The sequence below is a fragment of the Ambystoma mexicanum genome, chromosome 2q (assembly GCF_040938575.1).
Source record: "Ambystoma mexicanum isolate Mex_15411 chromosome 2q, UKY_AmexF1_1, whole genome shotgun sequence".
Classification (NCBI taxonomy): Eukaryota; Metazoa; Chordata; class Amphibia; order Caudata; family Ambystomatidae; genus Ambystoma; species Ambystoma mexicanum.
In genome coordinates this window covers 213,754,824-213,779,526 of record NC_090924.1, presented here as the reverse complement: position 1 = coordinate 213,779,526, position 24,703 = coordinate 213,754,824, and the positions used below count along the sequence as shown (strand labels likewise).

At 43.6% G+C, this 24,703-nt stretch overlaps 1 protein-coding gene across 2 annotated transcripts in view; it reads left to right on the top strand.

The window, feature by feature from the left end:
• The window catches only part of TMC7 (transmembrane channel like 7), a 950,504-nt gene that overhangs the window by 370,595 nt on the left and 555,206 nt on the right, over positions 1-24,703 (top strand). For both annotated transcript variants that reach the window (XM_069647142.1, XM_069647143.1), the window contains exon 7: positions 12,187-12,334. In XM_069647142.1, the coding sequence (XP_069503243.1) occupies positions 12,187-12,334 (148 nt within the window). The remainder of the gene's footprint in view (positions 1-12,186; positions 12,335-24,703) is intronic.

Genomic DNA, 24,703 nt, shown 5'->3' with positions numbered 1-24,703 from the left:
TCTACTTCTCATCTGGGTGGGTGAGGGGAACGGCCAGTCAAAGGGGCCAATGTAGGTTTCCTCGTGGTGGACGAGGTAGAGGTGCCAAGCCAGCTCAAGCAGTAGCCCCTTTGCCATTGGGTGCTGCAGCAGCCGCTTCAAAACCGCTCTGAGGCCTTGAATCACTGCTTTCCGGTAGGGGGCAGGCTGTCTCAGCATCTAGAAGAGTGGCGAGCCATTACTTCAGATGTGTGGGCTCTGGAAACAATAGTCCATGGTTACTGCATACCTTTTCTGCGACGGCCTCACGACAATCCACTGGGGAAGCACTCTTTGAAGATTCCAGGTCCGCTCCTTGTGCAGGAGATATTGAACCTGCTGGAGAAAGGCACTATAGAACCAGTGCCTGTGGTGGAGAGGAACAAGGGTTGGTATTGCCTGCATTTATTTATTCCCAAAAAGGACCGAGGACTGAGACCCATCTTGGACTTGAGATACTTGAACAAGTTCCTCAGGAAGGACAAATTCAAGATGGTCCCTCTTTCTCAGATCCTTCAGGCCCTCAAACTTCAGGATTGGTTGCTGTCATTGGACCTGCAGGTGCCGATCCATCTCAAACACAGAAAATACCTGCAGTTCGCAGTTGGCAGCTTGCACTATCAGTTTTGAGTCCTGCATTCGGGTTGACCTCCGCCCCGAGGGTCTTCACCAAGTTCATGGTGGTGGTGACAGCGCATCTCAGGAGAGGGGGGGATTCACGTCTACCCCTACCTGAACGATTGGCTGATCAGGGCACCTTCTCTCGAACAAGCCTTGGATCATCTCAGTGTCACCTGCCATTCCCTTCACAAACTGGGCTTCTCCCTCAATTTCAAGAAGTCACATATGACACCTTCGCAACATCTCCAGTACATTGGGGCTGTGTTGGACACATCCTTGGGGAAGTGCTTGCCACCCAAGTTGAGGGCTCATCACATTCGCCAGATGGTAACCAAGTTTCAGCATGCCCAGTTTTCCGGCTTTCAAATTCTTAAGGTTGCTCGGCCTCATGGCGTCCTGCTTTTTTCTGGTGCCCGAGGCCCACCTGAAAATGAGGTTCCTTCAATGGGCTCTCAGGACACAAGGGTCCCAATTCTCAGGCAAGATGTCGGATCTCCTTCAGGTTTCCGGTCAGGGTCTCACAGGATCTTCTGTGGTGGGCCTGCGAGGACAATCTCATGAAGGAAGGACCTTTTTGGCAACCGTGGCTGGAGGTAACTGTAGTGACGGACGCTTCCCTCACACGGTGGGGAGCTCACGCCAATGATCTGACCATCGGCAGTCGTCGGTCTCCATCGGAGTCCAAACTGCACATCAATCTGTTGGAGCTGAGAACAATCAGGCTAGCACTGAAGGCTTTCCTGCCATCTGTACAGGGAAAGAATGTCCTGATAATGACAGACAACACGTTGGCCATGAATTACCTCAACAAGGGAGGAGGTGTGGGGTCACTATCTCTGTGCAGGGAGGCAATGCAGCTCTGGTTCTGGGTAATTCACAAAGGAATCTCCCTAGCGGCAGTTCATCTGGCCGGAGAGGAGAATATGGCGGCGGACGCTATGAGCAGGCAGAGCGCAGTCTCCCACGAGTGGAAAGTATCTCAGGAAGTCCTTCAAGAAGTCTTTGCCCTTTGGGGAACCCCGCAGGTGGACCTGTTCGCTACCGATGCCAATCAGAAGTGCAAGAGGGGAATTTCCTCCAAGAGGAACTCTAGTAGACGGGGTTGTCGTGCATTGGTTATTCCCGCTACTGTACGAGTTTCCTCTGATCCCCGTCATTCCTCAAGTTCTCAGGAGGTTCTGACAGTTTGGGACCCACATGATTCTCATTGCTCCAGATTGGGCCAGAAGAGCGTGCTACCCAGACCTTCTAGATATGTTCATCTATCCTCCAATGCGTCTTCCCCAAAGAGAGGATCTTCTCTCGCGAGAGGAAGGTCTGGTTCTCAACCTTCACGCATGGTTTCTGAAAGGTTGAGATATAAGGATTGGAACCTCCCGGATGACGTAATGGAGGTGTTGCTTTCGGCCAGGCATCCAGCAACAAAGTTCCTGTACTGTTGCCAATGGCGCAAGTTTTGTAACTGGTGCAGAGGAAAGAATGTTGATCCTTTTCAGTGTTCGATTCTGGAGGTTCTCTCCTTCTTACTTTCTTTAGCCCACAGGGGTCTTCAGGTGGGAACCATTAAAGGTTACCTAGCAGCGCCATCAATATTTAAGCACTCATCTGAGGAATGCTCTTATTTTAAGATTCCACTGATCACTCAGTTTGTAAAAGGGCTCATGAATGTGTTCCCACCGTCGCCTTTTCAGGTACCGGTCTGGGACTTTAATTTGGTCTTAAAGTTTCTGATGTGTGCTCCATTTCAACTGTTGCACTCCTGTCCGTTGAGATTATTGACCTTTAAGACTATTTTCTTGGTTGCAATAACATCTGCTCGAAGCGTGAGCGAGTTGCAGGCACTTTCTTCTAAGCCACTCTTTACTATTTTCCACAAGGACAGGGTTGTATTGAGATGACGTCCTTCCTTCCTACCTAAGGTAGTTTCGGAATTTCACTTACAACAGAAGGTTGTGTTACCCGCCTTCTATCCCCCTTCACAACCTTGTAAGGATGAGGAGATGCTCCATAGGTTGGACCCTAGGAGAGCATTCAGCCTTTTTCTTTCAGGACTGTCCAAAGTCAGAGTGGACGACCAGCTCTTTGTGGGGTATACTGGACACAGATTGGGACAGGCTGTTTCTAAACAGACCTTGTCTAAGTGGATCATCCTCACTATTTCTGAATGCTATCGATTGGCTGGCAGGGATCCTCCTGAGGGCTTGCAGGCTCATTCCACCCGCGGCATGGCTACTTCGACAGCCCTGCAGAAGGGTGTCCCTGTAAAGAACATCTGTGATGCTGCAACGTGATGCTGCAACGTGGTCTTCCATACACACATTTTTTAAGCATTATTCCCTGGATACTTCCCGTGTTCAGGATGTTGCCTTTGGTAATGCAGTACTTTACTCAGCCATTTAATTGCGTATGTCTACATTCTTCTCTCTCCTCCTATCATGGATGCTGCTTTGGGAGTCTGTCAAAGATGTGGAATACGTTGGAGGACACAATCCATTCGAAGAACAAGTTGGTAACGTTCTTTCAACTGGATATTGTTCCAACGTATTCCTCATCGCCCTCCCTGCCTACCCCTCTGAAGAATTTTCCATGCTGTTACAGCTATCAATCCAACACGGCTGAGTACAGTCAGAGCTGTATTATGGGCACATATGCCACACAATGAGAGGGGGAAAAACATGAACTGAGGCTATGGCCGCCGTGCGTGCTACTTTTGTCACCCTCGACAGAGGCCTTCGAGGGACATCGACTCGACGCAGGGCGCCCTATGCCGAAAAATTTCTGAAGCAGCAGAGCTGTGGACATTGCATGTCAAAGATGAGGAATACGTTGGAGGAACATCTAGTTGATAAGTAAAATTAGGGAAACCAGGCCCTACATGGCCAGAATGGAGCCACTGGCATGAACTTTGCTGATACATTTCAAATCTTTATTACCACCTTTGGGAGCAACAAGAGTTGAAGGATATCGTACAATAGTCCCCCAAAAAAGGCCTGTATCTCCATAAAACCATCCTGCACCATTCCTATGAGAAAGATTGGAGCTGACCCCCAACTGGCCTTGTTCAGGTCTTCTGAGAGATGTAGGTGGGTGACAGAGGCCTTTTGCTTTTCTAGTGTCATTTCTGCCACAAACCACATGGCGCCCCTGTGAAGAATTTCTCTACGGTTGTTTTGGCCATCTCTACTTGAGGAATAGGCAGTCCTGGGTTCACGGTCTGACTTCTTTCTAAATTTTCTGGCATGCTTTTCCACTCTTAAACTCTGTGCACCATTTCCTCCAAGGTGTCAATGAAAAAGAATGTGTCCCTGAAAGGGAGTTTTCAAATCTATGGTCTTCTAATGTGAATCTGTGTGCCAGACGCTGATTTGCAACTGCCACCGGCTTGCAATAGCGGAACCCATAGCCATTGCTGAAGCCTTGGCACCATAATAAGTTAGGCCCAACGTAAATTCAATCTGAGTTCTGATGCGTTGTAGCACAGGTTCAGGATCACTACCATCATGAAGACCTACAAACAACCTCTTGCCCCCCTCCAAGGCTGTTTCACCCACATAAGTTGTAGTGGTGGCCCTTCAATCTTGATGCGCTCCTCCATAAACCTTTTTTCATGGCAGCATAAATTTTCTGTCTGTCACATTCCTGATGGCTTCATCTCGAGCCATCGAGTATCTGCCCACCGTACTAGCGAGAATCGTGTCCACTTCAATGTATTGGGGTATGGTCTTTTCTTTCCTTTTCAAGAGGTATAATTTCCCCAGAGGTCTAGGGACTGATACCTTCTCTGGCTCCTGTCACTCCTTCAAAATTTCATTTAGGGTATGCGAGAACTGGCGAAGAGGCACTCTAGTAGTTCTCTCCAAAGTAGATGGGGGATCCAGATCTGAGAAAGCCATGTAATTTGTCACCTGAATCAACACAGATGCCTCGGATTATTTATCTAGGTGTTTCCCCTTCTGATCCTCATACTGGCAAGAAACTGAATCGGGGGATGACTCTGAAGAAGACCAGGATGAAGAGTCTGAAGATTAGGGGGGCATGCTACTCTTCTTTCTTGTAACCCGTTACCCTCCTCTTATTTCGTATAGAACACCAGCCTCTTCTCAGAGATACCAGACTTCGTTCCGTTTCTGCCTGGTTCTCTGGCGATGAACTGAAGAATTCCAAATGTATCTAATAGGCCTAGGCTTGTGCTGCAATATCCTGATGCTAACTTGCCAACAAATAAACAGAGTTCCTGACGTTTAAATTTCAATTTCTCTAATGCCCAGGTGTCCTCTTTTGCGAGCCCAATCTATCATGGCTGCTACTGCATCGCTGTTTACCCTGGCAACACGGCTGTCTTGCACAGTCCATTTTACCCCCACCTCTCCCAGACTACTTACCAACACCCCGGGTCAGCCCTGCTCATCTGGGCCTGTAGCTGCAGACATGCCCTCCCACTCAAAATATTCATGGAACATTCCATCTGCTCGAATCGTGGCAGTAGCTTTGCTGCGAAATGTTCCATTCTAGGAGTTCAACTGGAGGCCCCAGGAACTCTGTTCCCCACCGAGGGGTGTTGATAGGTCTGGAAATGATCAGGGGCCATGCTAATGTCGGGAATAGTGGGATTCGGGGCTAGCTATAGCCTTTTGATTATAGTCCCTGAGCTTCTATCCGGGGCTACACCCAAAAGACCTGGGGCTATAGCCCCCTCAACTCCCGCCCCCCGCACCTCTGTAGCAATGCCTCTGTCCCCACCGCAGGCCACTCAAGGCCCAACTGAGGGATTCCAGCTCAACTAAAGCATCCCGGGGAATTGGGGATCTGTCATCTGTGCACAATTTTAAAGCAGTCTGTGTTTTTCGAAAGGCCATGTAAGGAATGGTTTGATATGTGAAACAGCAGTGCTGGACTCAAATATGGCCACAATTGGGGACAGGTACTGCTGTGGACCCGTTCAAAATCCCACCAGTCCCACTTTCCGTAGGCAACGCTCATTTACTATTAAAAATTAAACTGACCTGACTGCACTTGCAGTGTCATAAATGTGCAATGGCAAGGGAAGGCGATGCACAATGATTGCGTCAGCTGCTGCTTCCCGAAGTCCCATAGGGCCCTCTCATTCTGCGTTTTGCTTTCTCCCTTCTTGGCCCTGCATTACAGCAAGTATATTAACAAAGCGCCTTGGTAGTCGGACAAGTGTAACAGCCAGAGAAACGGATGAAGCTGACTGCGCCTTCCTGCAGGTTCTGGTGCTAAATCAAGCTGCTTCCCTTGCCATTACTTGATTGACGACTTAATACATAATTTGCATTTTATTCTTTTTAGTTTTATGAAGTGCAAACAAAACACTACGTGCACTAAAGCGACGAACAGTATAGGGTGGACTGGGAACCAAAAGAGGCCCTTCAAATAATGTTCAAAGTGGCCCTATATTACATATTTTCAGCAATCCCAACCCTTTGCTATGAGAAGATGTGGAAATAAAATAGGTTACAACACAAGAGGCCCAGGGTGCAGAGGCCTACTGGGAAATTGCCAGAGTTCACTATAGGCTGGTCCACCCCTGGTTTTAAAACTAAACGAGCAATGCAATGAGAGGCTTAAAATTAATATAATATCACAATTCTGTGAAAATCAGTGAAGCCATCTTGCAAACAAGAACCAGAGTTTCAGTAGGTTTATAGTCATAATTTCGAGAAAAAAAAATCTCGAAAAGCAAAAATTTCGAAAAAATGTCGAATTCAAATATATCTAAATCACATACATATAATACAAAAAGTCATTATTTCGAAAATAAAATGTCGAAAGCAAAATCGAAAAGCCAATGCTAAAACACCAATGTAAAATGTCACAAATACTAACTTTTTTATGGGCGGGGGTCCCCCACAAACCCCCCATCTCAAACCCCTTCCCCAACACCCTCATCCCATCCCCCCAACCCCCATGGATATACCTTTAATTATTTAAAAAAATATATTTTTAATAAAATGTAGATTGTACTACCTTTTAATCAAATGTTTATAGTAAATAAAAATATTATATTTTTTTTAAAAAAAGTTTAAATAGTTATAAATAACTATATACCAATTCTACTCTTTAATAACATATGGGATATATTTTGACACTTACCTTGTATTAGCATTAATTGCAAAAAAAATCGACTTTTTGTTAATTCGACATTTATATTTTCGATGTTATATTTTCGACATTATGACTTTCAAAAATATAACTTTTGAAAATATAACTGCAAACCGTTTCAGTAAATGAGAGGAGACTTTAACCCAAAATGGGTTACCCAAGCAGGTGTTTAACTTCTTTAATTATGAGCCCATTCTGCTTCAGTTGGAATTCGTTCAACATGCAAATCCCTGATGATGAAAATGCTTGATTTTATTTTGCAAGCTTGAGGCACTTGGGCACCTCGGCGTTGTAAGTTACAATTTGGTACCAGTTTGAACTTCATACAATAGTTTTAGGGCAACCATGAGGTAGTTCTAAGTGTCACACCCTTCTATTTCCCTCCATCTAGGGTAGCCAGTCATTGCATTGACAACCAAACCATCTGACACCAAACCATCAAATTTTTTCCATCGAAATACCATGCCATAGAATGGCCATTTCGTTGAATAAAATTTGATGGAGCCATCGAAAGACACTTTTATTGTTTTACACGAGGCTTGCAAGCCGGCCCCAATTGTGTGTGTCTGTGTAAGTGTCCTGGTGGGTGCAGAGTGCATGAATGAAAGAAGCTGTATAAGTGCATGACTGCTTGTGTGCACATGTCTATACGATTGTGTGTACATGCATGAATAACGCGTTCTGAAGATGCTTGAATTCAGTGATGAAAAACCAACAGTCCAAATATGTTATCATCTGTGGCGAGCTTAACATCTCAGACTTAGCAGAGAAGAGGCATGGTAGTAACTGGAACCGCGAAGACCCTCGGCACACCAGGCAGGTTATGTGGAATTCACTGATGGATTCCAGAGAAATGCATCTGCTTAATGGCAACTTTAAAGGTGACATACCACCACAACCAACGTGGGAAAACATGGGGCGTGCTTCCCTGCTTGATTACATCTACGTCTCTAACAACTTTTTACCTCTGGTAAATAAGTGAAGTGATCAAAACAACTCACAGCGATCACCATTTCCTCCTGCTGGAATGGAAGGCTGCTGGACCCACCAGTAGAGAACGACTGCTTACAGCAGTCGACACCTGTAATGGTGGGTCACGTCTGAAATTATCGACCATTAAGATAAGGTCTCTAACATCAGACTTTGGAACAGTTGGCCCATTGGTTGAATGCACTCCCTTGCTAGAACAATTCAGTGTTCAATGCTCCAGGAAACCTAATACAGATGCCAACCATCAGCACACTTTGAACACCGAGTTAGTGGCACTGAGAAAACGAGTCAGAAGGCTGGTAAGGGTAGCAAGGAAATCCGGTTTACCCAAGGACCATCAAACAGCCCTGACCGAAAGGACAAGGTATAAAAACTGGCTTTGTTCCATTAGACAACCGAGATACCAGAATGACTCGGAAGAAATGCTCAGAGCTCTTGCTGGCAAAGATCAGAGAACATTCTAGTAATTGATAAAATCAGAACGGATGGTGTTATATGAAGATCAGTCAAATCCAATAAGCGAAGAAAACTGGATAAACCATTTCAGGCGCCTTTACACCACAGACTCAAATACTACTCCAAGTGACCACGCTGCTCAGAGAGCAGAATCCTGGGTATTTTCTAATGACATCAGTGATATCGTAATGCGAATCCAAAAGTTAAATGGCTCAAGAGTGCCAGGCCCCGACGGGCTGACAAACTGCATGCTGAAAGAGCACTCCGCAGAATGGGCTGACTTCATTTACACATTGCTCAACCAAATATCCATCTCATCAAATTCCTAGTTCATGGAGGAGGGTGATGGTGGTACCAATCCACAAAAAAAGGAGATGGGGAAGGGGGACCCCAGGCACTATCGCCTTATCGCCCTCTTGGACGTAATTGGCAAGCCTTACAGTTCGATCTTCTTAGACCATTTCCACAGTTGGTGTCGCAAGTCAACTGTACCGACCCGTTTCGAAGAGGCTTTAAGGGACTGGGTACCTCTGTGAATATGTTGTTACTCCAACTACTGAAGGGTAACCCAGGGAGTCTTGTATGGCTTTTGTGGATCTGGTCCAGGCTTTTGACCAAATGTGTCGACGTAAACTCTGGATGAAACTTGAAAGGAAAAATTGCCCTGCACCACTAATTGACCCAATTAAGGCCATGCAGTCTAATACCTCACTGAGAGTGAGATTGAGAAAGCGGGTCTCCTATCCAACGAAATCAACACCTCAAGGGGTGTCAAGCAGGGGTGCCCAATGGCTCCAGCCCACTTTAACTTCTTTTTGGAAGATATGCAAGAGGCTTTTCTGTCAACAAGATCTTTTCCATCAAAGGGGGGAGGAGTTCAGCTACCACGCTTACTGTACACAGACAACATTGTCCTAATCGATCAGACCCCTTTGGGTCTACAAAGAGAACTCGACTCCTTACAAAGATATATTTCATCAAACGGCCTTGAAATCGATAAGGAAAAAACTGAAATTCTGAGCTTTGGGAACTCCAACAAAGGAAAAAACTGCTTCTCTTGGCACTTAGACGGAGATGGGATTCAGCAGGTGCAATCCTTTAAGTATTTGGGTGTTTGGCTGAGTGATTCAAGACCCGAAGCCCCGATGACATCTCCTTTTGCATGTAAAGATGAAGGCTCTCACTAGTCAAGCATGTGCATTAAACCGGAAGTTCGGCCGCTTTTCTATTATGCCAGTCCTTCGGTATTACAAAGCAAAAGTAGTCCCATTGGTGACATATAGGGCAGACGCCATGTTCAACATTCCCAAGCCTCTATGGTCATGCCTTGAAGGCACATTTTGGAAAAAGGTGTTAGGTGTCCCTTCATCGACTCCCATCGTGATCATTCGGAGAGAATTGGGGCTTACATCCCTAAAGTGTACAGTCGGAAGGAACAGACTAGCTTTGTTTAGGAAATGCTGTACGCCCTTAGGTCCCATGATCCTGGAAATGGTACACAGAGAAATGTCTGCCCGTAACCTAATTCTGAATGGTTGACGATTGAGAACAACAAATAACTTGGCAGAGATTGGAGGCTCACTAGAGCAGCTGGTGACCAACCCTGTATGGGTAAAAAATGGGTAAAAGAACAGGACTGGATCTCAACTCTTGAGGTGTCTGGTAGCTACCAATCTGTTGCCCACTTGCCCTGAGAATGCCGGACACTAAACACGGTTTGCGATTACCTAAAGCAGTTGCCTGATCAGGTCAGGGATCAATTCCTGCGAGCTCGCATGAACCTTCATCCCACGAATGGGATGCGAGCAATTCGTGGATTATCGCAAGGAAATTACTGTCGCCACTGCAAAGACGATTCTAAGGTCTAAACCTTGTCACATCTCATTACATCGTGCCCGGCACTTAGAGACGCACCAACAAAACATTTCAGACCTCTCCTGTCGGATTTTCAAATCTCAGACTCAAAAGTCTGGTGGCGGTCCTTAATGGAAGGACGTAAAACTAAATATGTAATCTCTGTGGCCAAATTTTTGTCTGAAATCCTGTATATAACTTTGACTTGATAAACTCACATCTTTACTTGCGGAATAGTCATCGTGTGATTTTTCTCTTTTTCTCCTTTTCTTTTTCCTTTTAAGGATGACCACTGTAGATACATTTGAGTTTCTTCCTTTACCTCATCTGTTACTTTGGATGTAGGATTTAAGATATTGTGATATTGCAAAAAAATGGACACAATTTCAATGAAATAAAAATAAAGAGTAACGTGTTCTTCTAGTCGCCATGCGAATGAATTATTCACACAGCGCCCAGTGAAAGACTTACTCAGATAGATGCCCATATTCATATATACATGCACAGAAGCAGAGACACACCCATACAGCTTCTCTGTCATTAAGTGATTGAGAGAAGCTGTATGGGGGTGTGACCGTTTGCATGTATATATATGAGCATGTATATCTGTGCGAGTTTAGTGTTCTAGTGGGTGTCATGTGCATGATTGAGAGAGGCTGTATAGGTGCATGACTTCTTGTGTGCAGGTGCATGCGTATGTGAATGTGTGACTGTGTGAGGCGCTGGGGGGCCCAAAGGGGGCAGGCATGTCATTTTTTTTGTTACTTTAAAAAATATCATGCATGATCACTGGGCCCTCCAGTGCCTCACATAATCACATTGTGTGCATGTGAGGCACTGGGGGGGATGCATAGCAATTATTTTACTGGGCGCCTATGATACATGTCTGCACCTTGGGCCCGCCAGCTCCTTGGAATCACACCAACGATAATGGATGTCGGTGTGGTGCTTGGTGCCCCAGAGGGCAGACATGGCATTATTTACTGGGTAACTATGCCCAGCACAAATTGCCATGTCTGTCCCCAGGGACCCCAGCACTCGCACACATAATCTGCCCATAGGCCCCCCAGCGCCACACGCACACACACACACATAAATTTACATTTCTGATTAATTTTATTATGTGCGAATGTGAGGCTCTGGCGCACTAGGTGGCAGGCATGGCATTTTTTACAGGGCATCGATGATAAAGCATGCATGATGCTGGTCTTGGAAGCAAGACCACGCAGAGCAACAGAGGTTTGAATCCCGTATCCACACTTAGAAAACGAACTCGGTATGGTATTGGGCGCGTTATAAAAAAAATAATTAAATAAAGTTAGACTGGTATTTTGGTGCATCCAATTTGGACATTCTTTCACACTGTGGCATGCATTTCTAATGGTAAAGCCAACTGGAGTATAACCTCTTGTGGGCATACTACCATATGTTGGCAGAACAACAGGGACATGGTTTTTTTATAGTGTAATTACTGGCCTTATGTGCAAAACAAACATGAGTGTATTCTTATATGGGAATACTGGCATATATTTGTGCAGCCAGCATGAAAATGTATGAGCACAGCCAGCATGCAAATGTTTTTATACTAGCACATATTGTGGACAAAGACATCATGAAAATGTGTTGGAGAAATGCTCCTGTGCACTTTTGGTGAATTGCAGCTATTGGAGTGTTCAATGAGTTCTGCTACAAAACCAGTCTCGAACCGTATAGCATTATAAAAGGGAAACCCGTTTCACTTGCATGAGTAATGCCCAAAAATTGGGGATCTGTGTTGACCTCAAAGTGTTCACCAAATACCGCAATCCCTCTTTCAAGATTGCTTAGTTTGCTTTTTAGAACCACCTTCTTGCGACAGCAATGCTGACTATTTGTTCTCCCATTGAAAGGTTTCCAGACCTGTAATGCCTCCTCTTTTCCTGTCATGCCTATTGTAAATGTGTCATTCGCCATTCATAATAGATGCTGCACTCTTCTATGCTACACTTGTTTTATAGTTATTTATTATCATTTTACACATCAATTATTGTTAGAGCCCCATACAATAGTCGGGAGACTTGACTTTCCACCCCGTATCACATATCGGTTGTGTCCCTAGCAGACTATTTGTTTCTTTTCATTTAGGTCAGTGGAAGGCTTTAAAAGAAGTTTAGTGCATGATGAAGATCGATTTCAAAGTTATTGCAACAAATTATTTGCAGGATGGGATTTCTGCATAATTCACGAGGATACTGCACAATTGAAACATAGTAGTCTGCACTATGAACTGAAGGTGAGCAATTTATTTAATATTCTACATCTTTTTAAACATTTTAGAAGTGTTGGAGTTCTAGACTGCACGTTAAAATCAAAATGGGAAAATGTACCATATTTAAATGTTCCACTAAGGGTGAAAAGAGCATCATTGATGTGGAAAACAAGTATTGAATTTGCAAACATTAAACCCAAAGAATCATCGGCATCGTTTAGTCCCACTTTACATAATTGTAAATGGAAAATAGTTTCTCTGACACTTGCCTACCTCATATTTTAATGGCTTGATGTTCTACTTTTGGACAGGCTCGATCAGGTACCCCTAAAAAAATATAAAAGATACTACAGCTTTACATCAAGCATGCAGACACACACAAGGGCCTTACCTTACCTTGTGTTTCACTGCATGCTTGATGCTCCCTCCCTCACATCACCAACGTAAAGTAGTCGAGGTCTGTTTTGGGGTCGCACTGTCATTTTACATTATGGAATGAGGTTTGCTGTCCCAAAGCGTTCCGTTCCTCTTTTTCTATAATACAGTAAGATATTTAGATTGATCAGCTCCTGTTATTTTTAACTCACCCTCAGCCCTTCAAACAAAAGTCTTTATTCAAAGAACCTCTTTAAGATTTCTCTAATATGTCTGAGAACCAATCACACTCTCCTGAGATTTCTTTAGTTTTAGCTATATGGGATCTCCCGGTCTACCCCAACCATGGCTCATTCAGGCTATCCACTAGCTTTTTATTTCACTATAGACCAGTGTCCTGGATCCTTTTTATTATTGGCTAGTCTCCAAGTACTTGTCCCCTGTACCACTGCAGCCTGTTTTAATGGACCCCAAGAAGGTGGTTATTGAAGATGCAGTACCTTACATCAACATGTGTAATATTGGCTTACGAGAATAAGACCTGCTGGCTCATGAAGTGGCCTGATTGTAATTCTTTTTTTTCAGTTGCCGATATACCTAAAGGAAAAGCCAACTTTACCCCTCTGTTCTCTGCATGGTGTGCAGTACTAGATGCAAACTTTACTGTTATGATGTGTTACTGCTCATCTGCGCTTCTATTGGTTTCATGGTTGTGGTGTTGGTTTTCGAAGGGCTGAGGGCATTCGCCCAAGATGACGAGAGGCTTTGGAAGTTGGGTTCAACTCCTACCTCCTACTAAACCTTTTTTATTGTCTATTTAAATGTAATTGTATTTAGCTTAATTTTGTTACTTTTGTAACATTGGCAATATTGGCCAAAGCTTAAATTGCAAACACTATAAACAGAAAAAGAAAGTGACATGCTTGACAGTGAGCCTTACATAGTACAGTGCAACGAGGTTGTCACTTGGCCTAGTGCAGGGTGAAACATGATGTTCTAAAGCTCATTTATGCTTCTCCTGTCTTCTCGATCATAGTGTTGAAATGCTTTTTGGAATTATTTTAAATTTATTTTGTTGCTTCTATTTTGTCCTCTGTAAACACTGCGAACATTGAGGACCCCCAGGGGGTGGGGATATTTTTGTTGAGACATTCGTCATAATGGTGCACAATGGCAATGCACATGAGGTTAAGGTAAATGTTAATATGGGAAGTGTCTCTCACGAAGTCTGGTAGGAAAAGCACAAAAAAGACACCTTGAGTGCATACCCTGGACTGCCCATCACAGACACCTATGTCAGTGCTTCCTCCAGAGAGGCTTCCACTGATATCCTCTTCTGTGTCCCCTCTCCAGATGGACCCCCATCTCATCTCCACTCACCCTCTGTACCACATCCTCTACCATTGACAGTGGCACCAAATGGGAAGTCCTCTTGACCGACTTCTCATCTTCATGTTGCTTCGTCAATGTCGATCACACAGGCACTATCCTGGTTCAGGATCCACAACCCAACCTCCTTTTCTTTGACCAGATCCTGCCTTCTCTCATTAACTTCCTCCCTTGTCCTGCATCTCCCCCTACTACCCTCCTCCTCCTCTGACTGGGGTATTAAGCCCCTGTACCCCACCTCAGAAAACCTTCAAAGGCAGAGACTTCCTCCATCTGGCGACTCAACGCCCGCTCAGCCAGCAAACACTCTGCTGACATCTGCCTTCTTCTTGAAGACATTGACCTCGACATTATCGCGTTAACTGAGACATGGTTCAATGTCAGCTCAGTCACTGCTTTTGACTCCCTCCCACCTGATGGCTTCAAGATCATCTCTAAGCCTCAACCTCACCTCACCGCACTGTTGTGGGGGGGGGGGACCATTTGAATGGAGGGGGTTGCCCTAATCTTCCCTGAGTGGGTTCCTGCTTCCATCCTCCCCACACAGTTCTACTCTTCCTTTAAAAAGCCTGGTTTGCAAGTTGGTCATCTCTCCCATCTCCAACCTGACCATTGCCACCATTTACCGGCCTCCAGGCGACACAACCGTGTTCCTCTCTGAATGGGCTGATTTCTGTTCCTCCTTACTTTCATCCACCTCCAACCTCCTCCTCCTGGGTGATTTCAACATCCAACTGGACTCCCCCTGGCTCTGCATCCACTCTCTTCACTGACCTCTGCACCTCTTTCCTTCTCCATTCTCCCTTCTGGGCCAACCCATTCAGCTAGACACACTCTGGACACCCTCACACACTCTGACCTCTCCCACCCCCTCCACTAGTCACCCCTCTTTCCTTTTCAGACCATTCTCTCCTCTCCTCCCACCTAGGTCCCTTTGGCCTTCTGATCGTCCCCCAAAAAGCACCCCTAACCTCGTTCACTAACATCCGCCCAATGAAACGAGTGTCAGCTGCTGCCTTCGCTTCCACCTTCACTCCCTCCCCTCCCCTCCGATTCTACCTCTGACTCTGCACTCAGCAACCTCCGCCTGTCCATCACCAATACTCTTAACATTCTTGCCCCAGTCATGAGGATCCGCCTGAAGCAAACCTCTAAGTGTAACACCTGCTATGACTCCGAACATGCGGCCCTGAAACGAAAGTGCAGGGTGGCAGAACGGAAGTAGCAAACCTGATGCTCATCCTCTGACAAACTTGCTCGTCCAAAGTGAATACAGAGGCGCCATCCGAGCCAAAAAAAGAGCCCACATACCGGCACGGGTTTCAGGTGCATCCAACAACACAGCTGAACTTTTCAAGAGTGGCAGGGAACTAGCCAACCCTTCTGCAGTCTCCTCCCCTTCTCCTTCCCAGTCCCTCTGCAACACACTGGCCACACACTTCGACACTAAACCTCAGAACATCCTGAACACCCTGGCTACCCACCCTCCCAACCCATCCCACGCCCACTTGCCTCCCTTGGGCCCTCACTTTTATATCCATTGGGCTTTCTAAGTGGCCACAGGTGGTGGTCACCTAGTCCAATTGCCTGACAATAATTAAAGGGACATGCCTGATCATTCTAATACTCGTACTCGTCTCAGTACTAGAGTGGTGAAATTATCTACAAGTGTTAATCATTCTCAGTTGCCTCTTCGTCGTCCCAGTATCATAGTGGGTTAAATGATGGAACTTATGGGGAAATGTCTTACAATAGCCCATAAAGGCCGGGGAGGGTTAGGCTGGGATACCATGTCTCCTTATTAACCCTCCTCTCTTTTACCCTCCTTCTGTGGTCCCTGGATTTATATTTCCTCATGTTACCCAGGCATTCTGAAGCTCTCTGTGACATCAACAGGTGATGTAGGATTCTACACATGTATAAGAACTAGGCATACAACTATGTATAAGAATGACCCTTTATCTACATCCACCAGGATCGCTGTTCGCGTTTGAGAAAGCTGGAGAAATTAATCCAGTTTCTAGCGCCCATTAATGGAATATCGTCTTACAAGGAGAATCCATACCATTGCCTACACTTATTTGATCAAGAACCCTGTGGATATAACGAAGAGATAAAATCAAACCGTCACTATTTAATCTGATACACAATCCCTCCTGATGAGCCACTCAATAGTAGTGGTAAAGCACGTGTAGAGGACATAAATTAATCAACAAGGAAAATCCCAACAAGGAAAAGTTATTACTATTCGGGCCATTTATTTTGGACAATTATTTTGTGGAAACTCTGAATGAAGCCAATTCCGATAACACTAAGAATACATTTGGAAAACAATATGCTTTAGTGGAAATTAATTGTATAATAAAATTGAAAGTGGCAGAGCACACTGCCAACAGAGTATTTTTATTTGAACCAACACATTAGCCACACACCAACGTGGATATTTGTGTTAGCTGGCGCAGCGATTGAGCCCTGCATTTTTCAAAATGACCCTTTAACTATATAAACTATATAACACGTTGCCTTGAACTTGGGGAAGGGATCCCCAAGGATTTGTGAAACTGTTTTGAACTTGAGGATGGGAAGCTGAAAAGTAAGCTAGGAGCTGTAAACGGCTCAGAACTTTGTTTGGTCACCATTTCTTTTGTTGTGGACATCCCTACACATTGTTTGGCTTTAGTTGTGAGGGCAAGGATAGGTTTTGGAAACAGACATACTTTTAAGTTGAACTTTATGACTCAGACTTTCCTTAGTTTCGTTCAGGTACGGAAATCCCACCTTAGCATAGGGCAAGTTAGGTCTTTAACTATCCTGACAATTAAGTTAATAAACCATTTAATTTTGAACTTTGAATCTGTTGTCTGTGTCTTACCACTTGATGCCTTCCCAATACCCAAAATTAATGTGCATCTTTCATGCAAGCTGTGCTAAGAGTGCATAGTTTTCACAGTTCCTACATTACACCATTGCATCTTCTGAAAACTCACTAAACCCAAGACTGGCTTTGGTGTCAGTGTTCAGATGTAATTAATGTGCAGAAACTGTAAAAAGTGGTACATGGGTTTTACAGTTTGTACATTACGCAGATGTAATCTCCTGAAAACCCACATGAAAGGGAGGGCTGACCTTCCTGTCGATTTTCAGGAGATTTACATTGCACAATGTATGAACTGTAAAACTCATAGGCCTCTTTGTAAAGTTCATTCACATTAATTCAAGTACATACTGTCAAATTCATGTACACCTCTTGCACATATTAAAAACACACATCAAAGTTCGATTTGATTTTAATGTGAGCTTTCATAGGTATAAGAAGCATAGAATAAATGAGCAGAGTAAAGGTACATTTTATATCAAAACCCTATGTGTGTGTTAATGTTAATGAGTCATGTACCATGCACTGTTGCCACTTGTGTGGTCTCTAGATGCTCAGGCAGATTTGCAATGGAAAGAGGATCAGGGTTGTTAGTGGGATTGAGCGGGAGAAGAGCTTTGGTGTGCTGTTGGCCGCTTCAGTTTGGAGAAACCGGTCACTGAGCTTAGGTGCATTTTCGGATTGGTAGCCGTCATGTGGTGTTGAGGCATGATTGTGCTTGGTTTGATTTCATGTTGGGTGTTGTGACGTATGTGTGGTTTGTGGTGCGGTAGAGGTATGGTTGTGTTTAGTTCAGAGTTTGAGGCCGAGTATGTAGAATGGTGAGTTTTTAGTACGGTTAGTTAGTAGCAACGCTGTTCCAACCTTTGACAATTCATCCCAGAACTATGCATTTCCTAACCCCAGCAGCCAGAAGTGCAGAACATTTACTTCTCCCAGCAAACCAAGTGTGACAAAAAATGTTGTATAGCTACTCTAATAAGTCTTTCTATGTCGCTTGTTTAGTTCCTTCCCTCCCTTTCTGCACCCCTCTCCCTCAGCTTTTGTTTTTCTCCGGCTCTACCAGAAATGTCGTCAGGCCTAGTACGGTAGTCGCCTGTCTGTTTCCATTTCCTTCCCACTCTCCCCCTCCCTTCCTTATCTATGTCTTAGCTCTTGCACTATCTGAAATGTCGTCGGGCCGAGTACGATAGTTAATTTCACATCCTTACTGTTCATGGCCTGTAAGAATGTGGTTGTATTTTCCCTTGTACCCTCCATTGCCTTGAAGCGCTTTGAAACACATTGTGTATAGGCGCTATATAAATAAACTATCATATCATGTGCGTTATTACCACACGTGCAATCCTACCACACATGTAATCCTACAACAAGCACTGCTCCGAAGATGTGCGCTCTTAGGATACTCTTACAAGATATGTTCCTTTGACACACACTACATGTGCTCCTACGACATCGCACAGAATAAATGTACAGCTCCTATACAAGATGTACACGGAAATGTATAGTATGTACATTACACACACTCAGAATGAATGTACAGCTTCTGTATGAATGTACACGGACATGTACTGTGTGCACATTATACACGCTCAATGTATGTACAATTTATGTACAAAATGTACATGGACAGGTAGAGTATGTATTTTATGCATACGTATTACGAATGTACATTACACGACACACTCCTATGGTATTCTCTTACAAGACATGACCCTTCTACACATACACCTACAACAAATGCTCCTAAACACTCACTCCATACCACTACAAATCAAAAACAATCCCGTAACCGTAATAAAGGTTGTGGGACACCGTTTAATTTTTTACACAAGTTAAAGTGAACCCAATAAAAACTTGGTCTACAAACATTAAAAATAATATTATGATACCATAATGAGCTTTTACAATAGATTAAATATATTATATTACAATCAGATATTGTGTTAACCTGGTCTCACCCACAAACGTAAAAGCATACAATATTTTCAGAAGGTATATGCACACAAACAAGTAATTATATAAAAGTTAAAACTGTTAAAAAAGTAGATTTCATTGACACCTGTAAGAAAAGTTAAAAGAATGTATAAACATATTTGTAATACAAAACTACTATAACAAACTTAAATTATTATATACACAAGCATGATTCATCCAAAAATGTGCACAAAAAAGAAAACAGGCCATAAAGTAAATCAACTATGAATTTACAATAACAAAATATACATAAGCAATTCAATATTATATTTGAAATATAAAATATCAATTATCAAACTACATGTAAGCATTGGAATATATAATTTAGTAAACAATAAACATAACCTAAAAAAAGACACAAGACTAGAAACTGTTATAATATACAGCAAAATCATTGCAACATATATTTCTACAGCTATCAATAAAGATACATTTATAGTTTGCAAAGTTTATATTATTGAAAGTATAGCAGTCATTATACTATGCAAACAAAAATATGCAAGCATGTAATGTGTGCTGAATGAAATTTAGTAAATGAGGTAAAATATGAATACTAACAAAAGCAGCGCAAATGTAATACACGTTAACATAAATAATATTTTTATTAAACACAAATTCGCACAAAACCTTACATCGCTTTCACTATAAAACATTTTAATTAAAAAAATGCAAACCAAACACTGTGTGTTAGTGTTAAAATATTTATTTTAAATTTAATATATGTCTTAATTCATGTTATGTTACCTTAACGTTATTTCTAATGTTTATAGACTTAACATTTTTGTTGGTTTAACACTTGCAAACATTTTTTCAAGATAATATACAGCCTTAGAACAAAAAGAAAATGTTTTCAATCATACATACTAAGGGGGCAGCCTAAGACCTAATATGGTTCTCACTTCAACTATGCTAAAAACCATTTTGCAGAGGTTCTTTCATTATTTGGGTTTTGTTTCTTGAAAAGCAGATTTACTAATTATCCTAACATGAGCTAGAAGGATTTCTGAATGTACAGCACTGAGAGCTCTGGAACCCTTCCTTCAATGTCATCAATGACAATGTATAGCACAACACATTTGTGGTGCCCTAATGACGGAGCAAATGTCAGTGTAAAAATTCTACTAAGACGGAACTAAATCATTTAGAAAGTCCGACCACTTTCGTGAAGACTAAAGTCCTGTGTTTATATGAAATTCACACTAAACATCGATGAGAATACAATAGTAAGGAACTCCTCTTACAGGAAGAGTAATAAACTAAAACAACCCAATCGATGAGTCTCAGTCAATTCTCCTCTTCCCCAATTGATGTGTTTCTCATATGGCTGTGAAGCAAAGCAAAACAAAAAATGAGTGGGCACCACTTGAATATAATCACTTTAAGTGAAATTTTAAAGATTCTGGAAAAGATTGGTCACTTTGCACTTTTGTAGACAATCTTGATGGGAGCTGACCGCGAAGAGTCTGGAGACACCCTAACTCTAAAAATACGCAGAGCAGAAGGCTAGGTAGTAAACCAAGCCACGCAGTCACTCTCCTTTTGGTCCCAATTGGGATACGGAATTTCAAAATACTTTCAAAAACACTTATTGTTAAGTTATTGGTTATTCACAATTGGATATGACGGACTTGAAAGAACTTTTTATAAATCTTCAGGAATGACACTGTTGGTAGTTTCATTATAACCAATTTATATCCAAAAGGTGAGTTTTTCAAGAAGAAGGTCTCTAATAATTTCTTAGTGAGGAAGCAAAGCTGTCACAGCATCCAAAATATTGACTTAATTTGCCAATGCATTTCGGAGAAATTCTCCTTCATCAGGGCGAGTCAAATACTACATTTAAACAATCCATCAAAAACACATATGTAAACATGCAATTTGTGAATAAAAATACCATTTTTGAAAAAGTAAACATAACAAAACATACCAATCGCCAGTTGTTTCAGTTGTTGTCAAGTGAAAATAGCAAAAAAGAGAATAGTAAAGAAAGGCAAATTAGTGAAATGATAGAAATATAAACGGAAATATTAAGGGGAAAAGGTGGAATCTGTTTGAAGGAGTAACCTGAATGGATATGTGACCTTACACACATCAGGAGTAATCCTGAGTGTTGTTAGAATCAGGATAGCTGCTAAATCCACCTTGAACTGGCAGTAAATTGCGGCTTGGCAACATCTGGAGGGCAGAGATGTACAGATCAGAATGTATGAAAGAGCTGTGTTCATGCTAAAAAGGAGGACTACTCTTTGTCACGTACCGAACAGTCGATGAGGCAATAGACTAATGTCAGCGTCCTGCCGAGGCTTCCTTGTTGTGCCGTTGCTTAGTAGCGTACACTGGAATCATGGGAGGCAAGACATTGTACCACATCCACAGTGCATCTGCATCAGCATGCAAGTTAACACCCTGCATCATCTGTACAACGCCATCCAGACTAGCAGACCATATTGCAGTACACAATGCTTCGAAATAATGTTTGTGCATACGTACAGGGACATGTGCATGTCAACAGCAAATAGCTGCGGCCATGGCTGAGAATCCTGAAGGTGGCTGCTCAGAATGACTCACACAGACCTCTCTGTACTCCCATGCAGGTGATGGAGGATATCCCTTGAAGCCGTGGCTACATACACGTGTGCGGAACCCGCGTAACAGCCATGAAGAGGAGTACAATAGAGTTCATACCCGTACCCGTGTCGTGATTGAGCAGACCTTTGGCCTGTTGAAGGCGCGGTTCTGCTGCCTAAGCAGGTCTCCGTTATAGGCCTGAGAAGGTGGCAAAGTTCACCATGGCCTGTGTCATGCTGCACAACGTGTGCGACGGAGAAATGTACCACTGCCACCTGACATTGACATGCATGCACCGGGTGAGGATGATGAGGATGAAGATGGAGGAGAAGCAGCACCCCTGCCAATACGTGATGCAGAAGATGGCCGTCCTGTACGCCAATCACTGATTGACGAATACCTCTGAACCACAGGGACGTTGATGGATATGTGTCAGTACTACACTGAGCACTGGGTCCATGTGGACATGCACAGAGGGTATGTGGGGAGTTGGGCATTGTCATGAATAAAATGAATGCACATGAAATGAACATGTACAGGCATTAAATGATTTTTTACAAAACGGGTGTATTAATGTAAACTACAGAAAAGTGCCTCACCACTCCACCACTCACATGCCCTTCCCCCTCCCCCCAACACACCAAAACTCCCCATACCCCCAATGAACACCCCATACCCCCCATGAACACCCCATACCCCCAATGAACACCCCCTCATTCACCTATACACCACCGACACCACCTCCCCCACTGTTGTCCCACACTATTTGCATGCTTTCTTTGTGTCCAGGGGCAGCATTTCGGACTGCCTCGCACTCCGCCTTGTCAGTTGCACAGGTCTGGTGGGTGCAGAGGATGCGGGTGTGGAGGATGGGGTGGATGCCGTAGGGATTGGCACGGCTGGCGCAGGTTGTTGTTGCTGCATGTGTTGCAGTATGCCAGTCAGGACCTGTGACTGCCCCCAAACTGTCACGCATCATGACCGCAGAGGCATTTATGGCAGCAGTGTTCCCTGCAATGGCCTGAGCGATCTCTTGCCTTGTGTCCTCTTTGTCAGCCACATATTGGCGAACTAGTTCTAGCATGGAGTCCTGCCTTGCCTCCACCATTGACAGCCGTGCCTCAAAGTCAGTGGGAGCAGCAGAGGTTGAGGGTGCTGCGGCTGGGCGTGCAATTGCAGGGCTGGCCTCGGGGGTGGTACTCAGGTCGGAACTGTGCAGTGCAGGATTCCGTGTGGTTTTGGGGGGTTGACGGGGGGTTGGGTTGTGTGGACATGCCACATGGATTGCACCTTCTTGGTCCACGTACTCCTCCGCTCCTATGTCAATGTCGCTCAGTGGGGCTGTGGCTGTGGCTGCTGCCTCACAAACGGAACTTGTTGCAGCAGAATGGGTGCCACTGACTGCCACTGACTTCCCGTTCCACTGTTGTTAGCACCTCTGTGCTTGCAGTCTCATCCGCAGCTGTGGGGCCCTCATGTGCCGGCATGGCCTGTGCACTCGCTCTGGCTTGTACTAGCGGCTGCGATACTGCCCCGGAGATGGTTTTGCCAGTGCCAGGGGGTTTGGCCTGGGACGTGGATGGCCTTGTGGCTGGGTCTTGACTGCCATCTTCTCCATCAGTTCCTGGGGGGGTAGAAGAGATGCAGGGCATCAGTGTTGGTGTTACATGCAAGATGCATTAGATGGTGCTGTGGAGTTTTTCATTTCTCATGCATTCATATCTTACAGGTGTGTCACACAGGGTAGTTTGAAGGGGGGGCCTTTTGGCATTAGCCGTGCCGTCTCAATTCGGCAATGCAGCATGCCAGGTGGCATGGTGTTATTACCGGGTCAGTATTAAGGGATGGGTGGAGGGCCTTTAGCGGCATGGCGATATGACCATTACCGGCATGGGGGTTCGAGCGTGCTCGAGCACTCGTAATCAGCCGCTATTAGCGGCGTCAAACGAGCACAGACCCACTAGTTCCTCCATTCCGGTATTCCGGTAATAACCCCGTTTTTAACGCACTACTCTTAATGAGGCCCACTGTCTCATTAATTGATAACACCATACCAATTCACATCATTTCTAATCACACCATCTCAAAAAACAATACTTACTTACATGTAAGATAAATTCATAATCCACAAAAAACATCCATTAAACTCCATAAAACATTACAATATTAGATTACAGTAGATAAGATCAAGTGTGTCAGCTGACTTTCATTTCATCTTGTCAATACTTTTACTAATGGCAATTCATAGCCCATATATATTTATATATTTAGCCATTCAGGGTTGAAATTGTATCTCTCCTATATGTTTTCAGTGTAGTTCTAAGTACCTTTACTACATCTTTTCAAGTAATTTTTCTTCAATTAAGCCCAAAATATTTACGAGTTTAAGAATGAGAATTTGGCGAGTACCCCACATACATCTACTCCATAAAGATTGCCTAGAAAACTCTGACCTAGTTGTGAGGTCGTTTTCAAATATTCTGATCCTAGTATTCTCAAAATGTGCACAATATAAAACCAGATGTTTCAATGTTTCCCACTCTTGAGTCTTATTACAAAATCGCCATTGCCCCAATATTGGACTCTTTCAATTGTAGGTAATTGGTTCAACTTGCAACACATATACATTTTTCTTAATTTATCACAAGGAAATTTTATTATGTACAATGGTCTTTCTCCCCATTTCCTCAGATATTTACTGTATTCATAAAAGGAATTATAATTACCAAGTTTCTCTACCGGTATACACCATGATATACTTGAAATTTGCATTTGCAACTAGGCCATTTAGTACATAGATTAGTTGCCATTATTGCCTCTAAAATTGTATTTATTTTTTTCGTACGCTTCACAATAGAGGGTGATTTTGCATCAGTAACCATTTGATGTAGCTCCTCATACATTGAATTTCTAGGCAGGGCCAAGATTTTGGCATAGTTATTCATCATGCGCCAATGCCATTTTGAGGAAAGAGGTAGGAGTCCCAGGTCATGATATGAGAACATTTGGTATAGAAAGCGCTAAACCCAATACAGTTTTCCAAAGTTTTCCCTGCAAGATATCAAGAAACAAATCCATCTCCATTAGGCATATATCCATGCCATAAAGAATTAGGGGCTCCACTTTTAACAAATAAAATTGGATAAGAGGGAGCAGTGAGAACTTGCAATACTTCTGGAGAATGATCTTCATTTGGGAGGTTAAAGGTT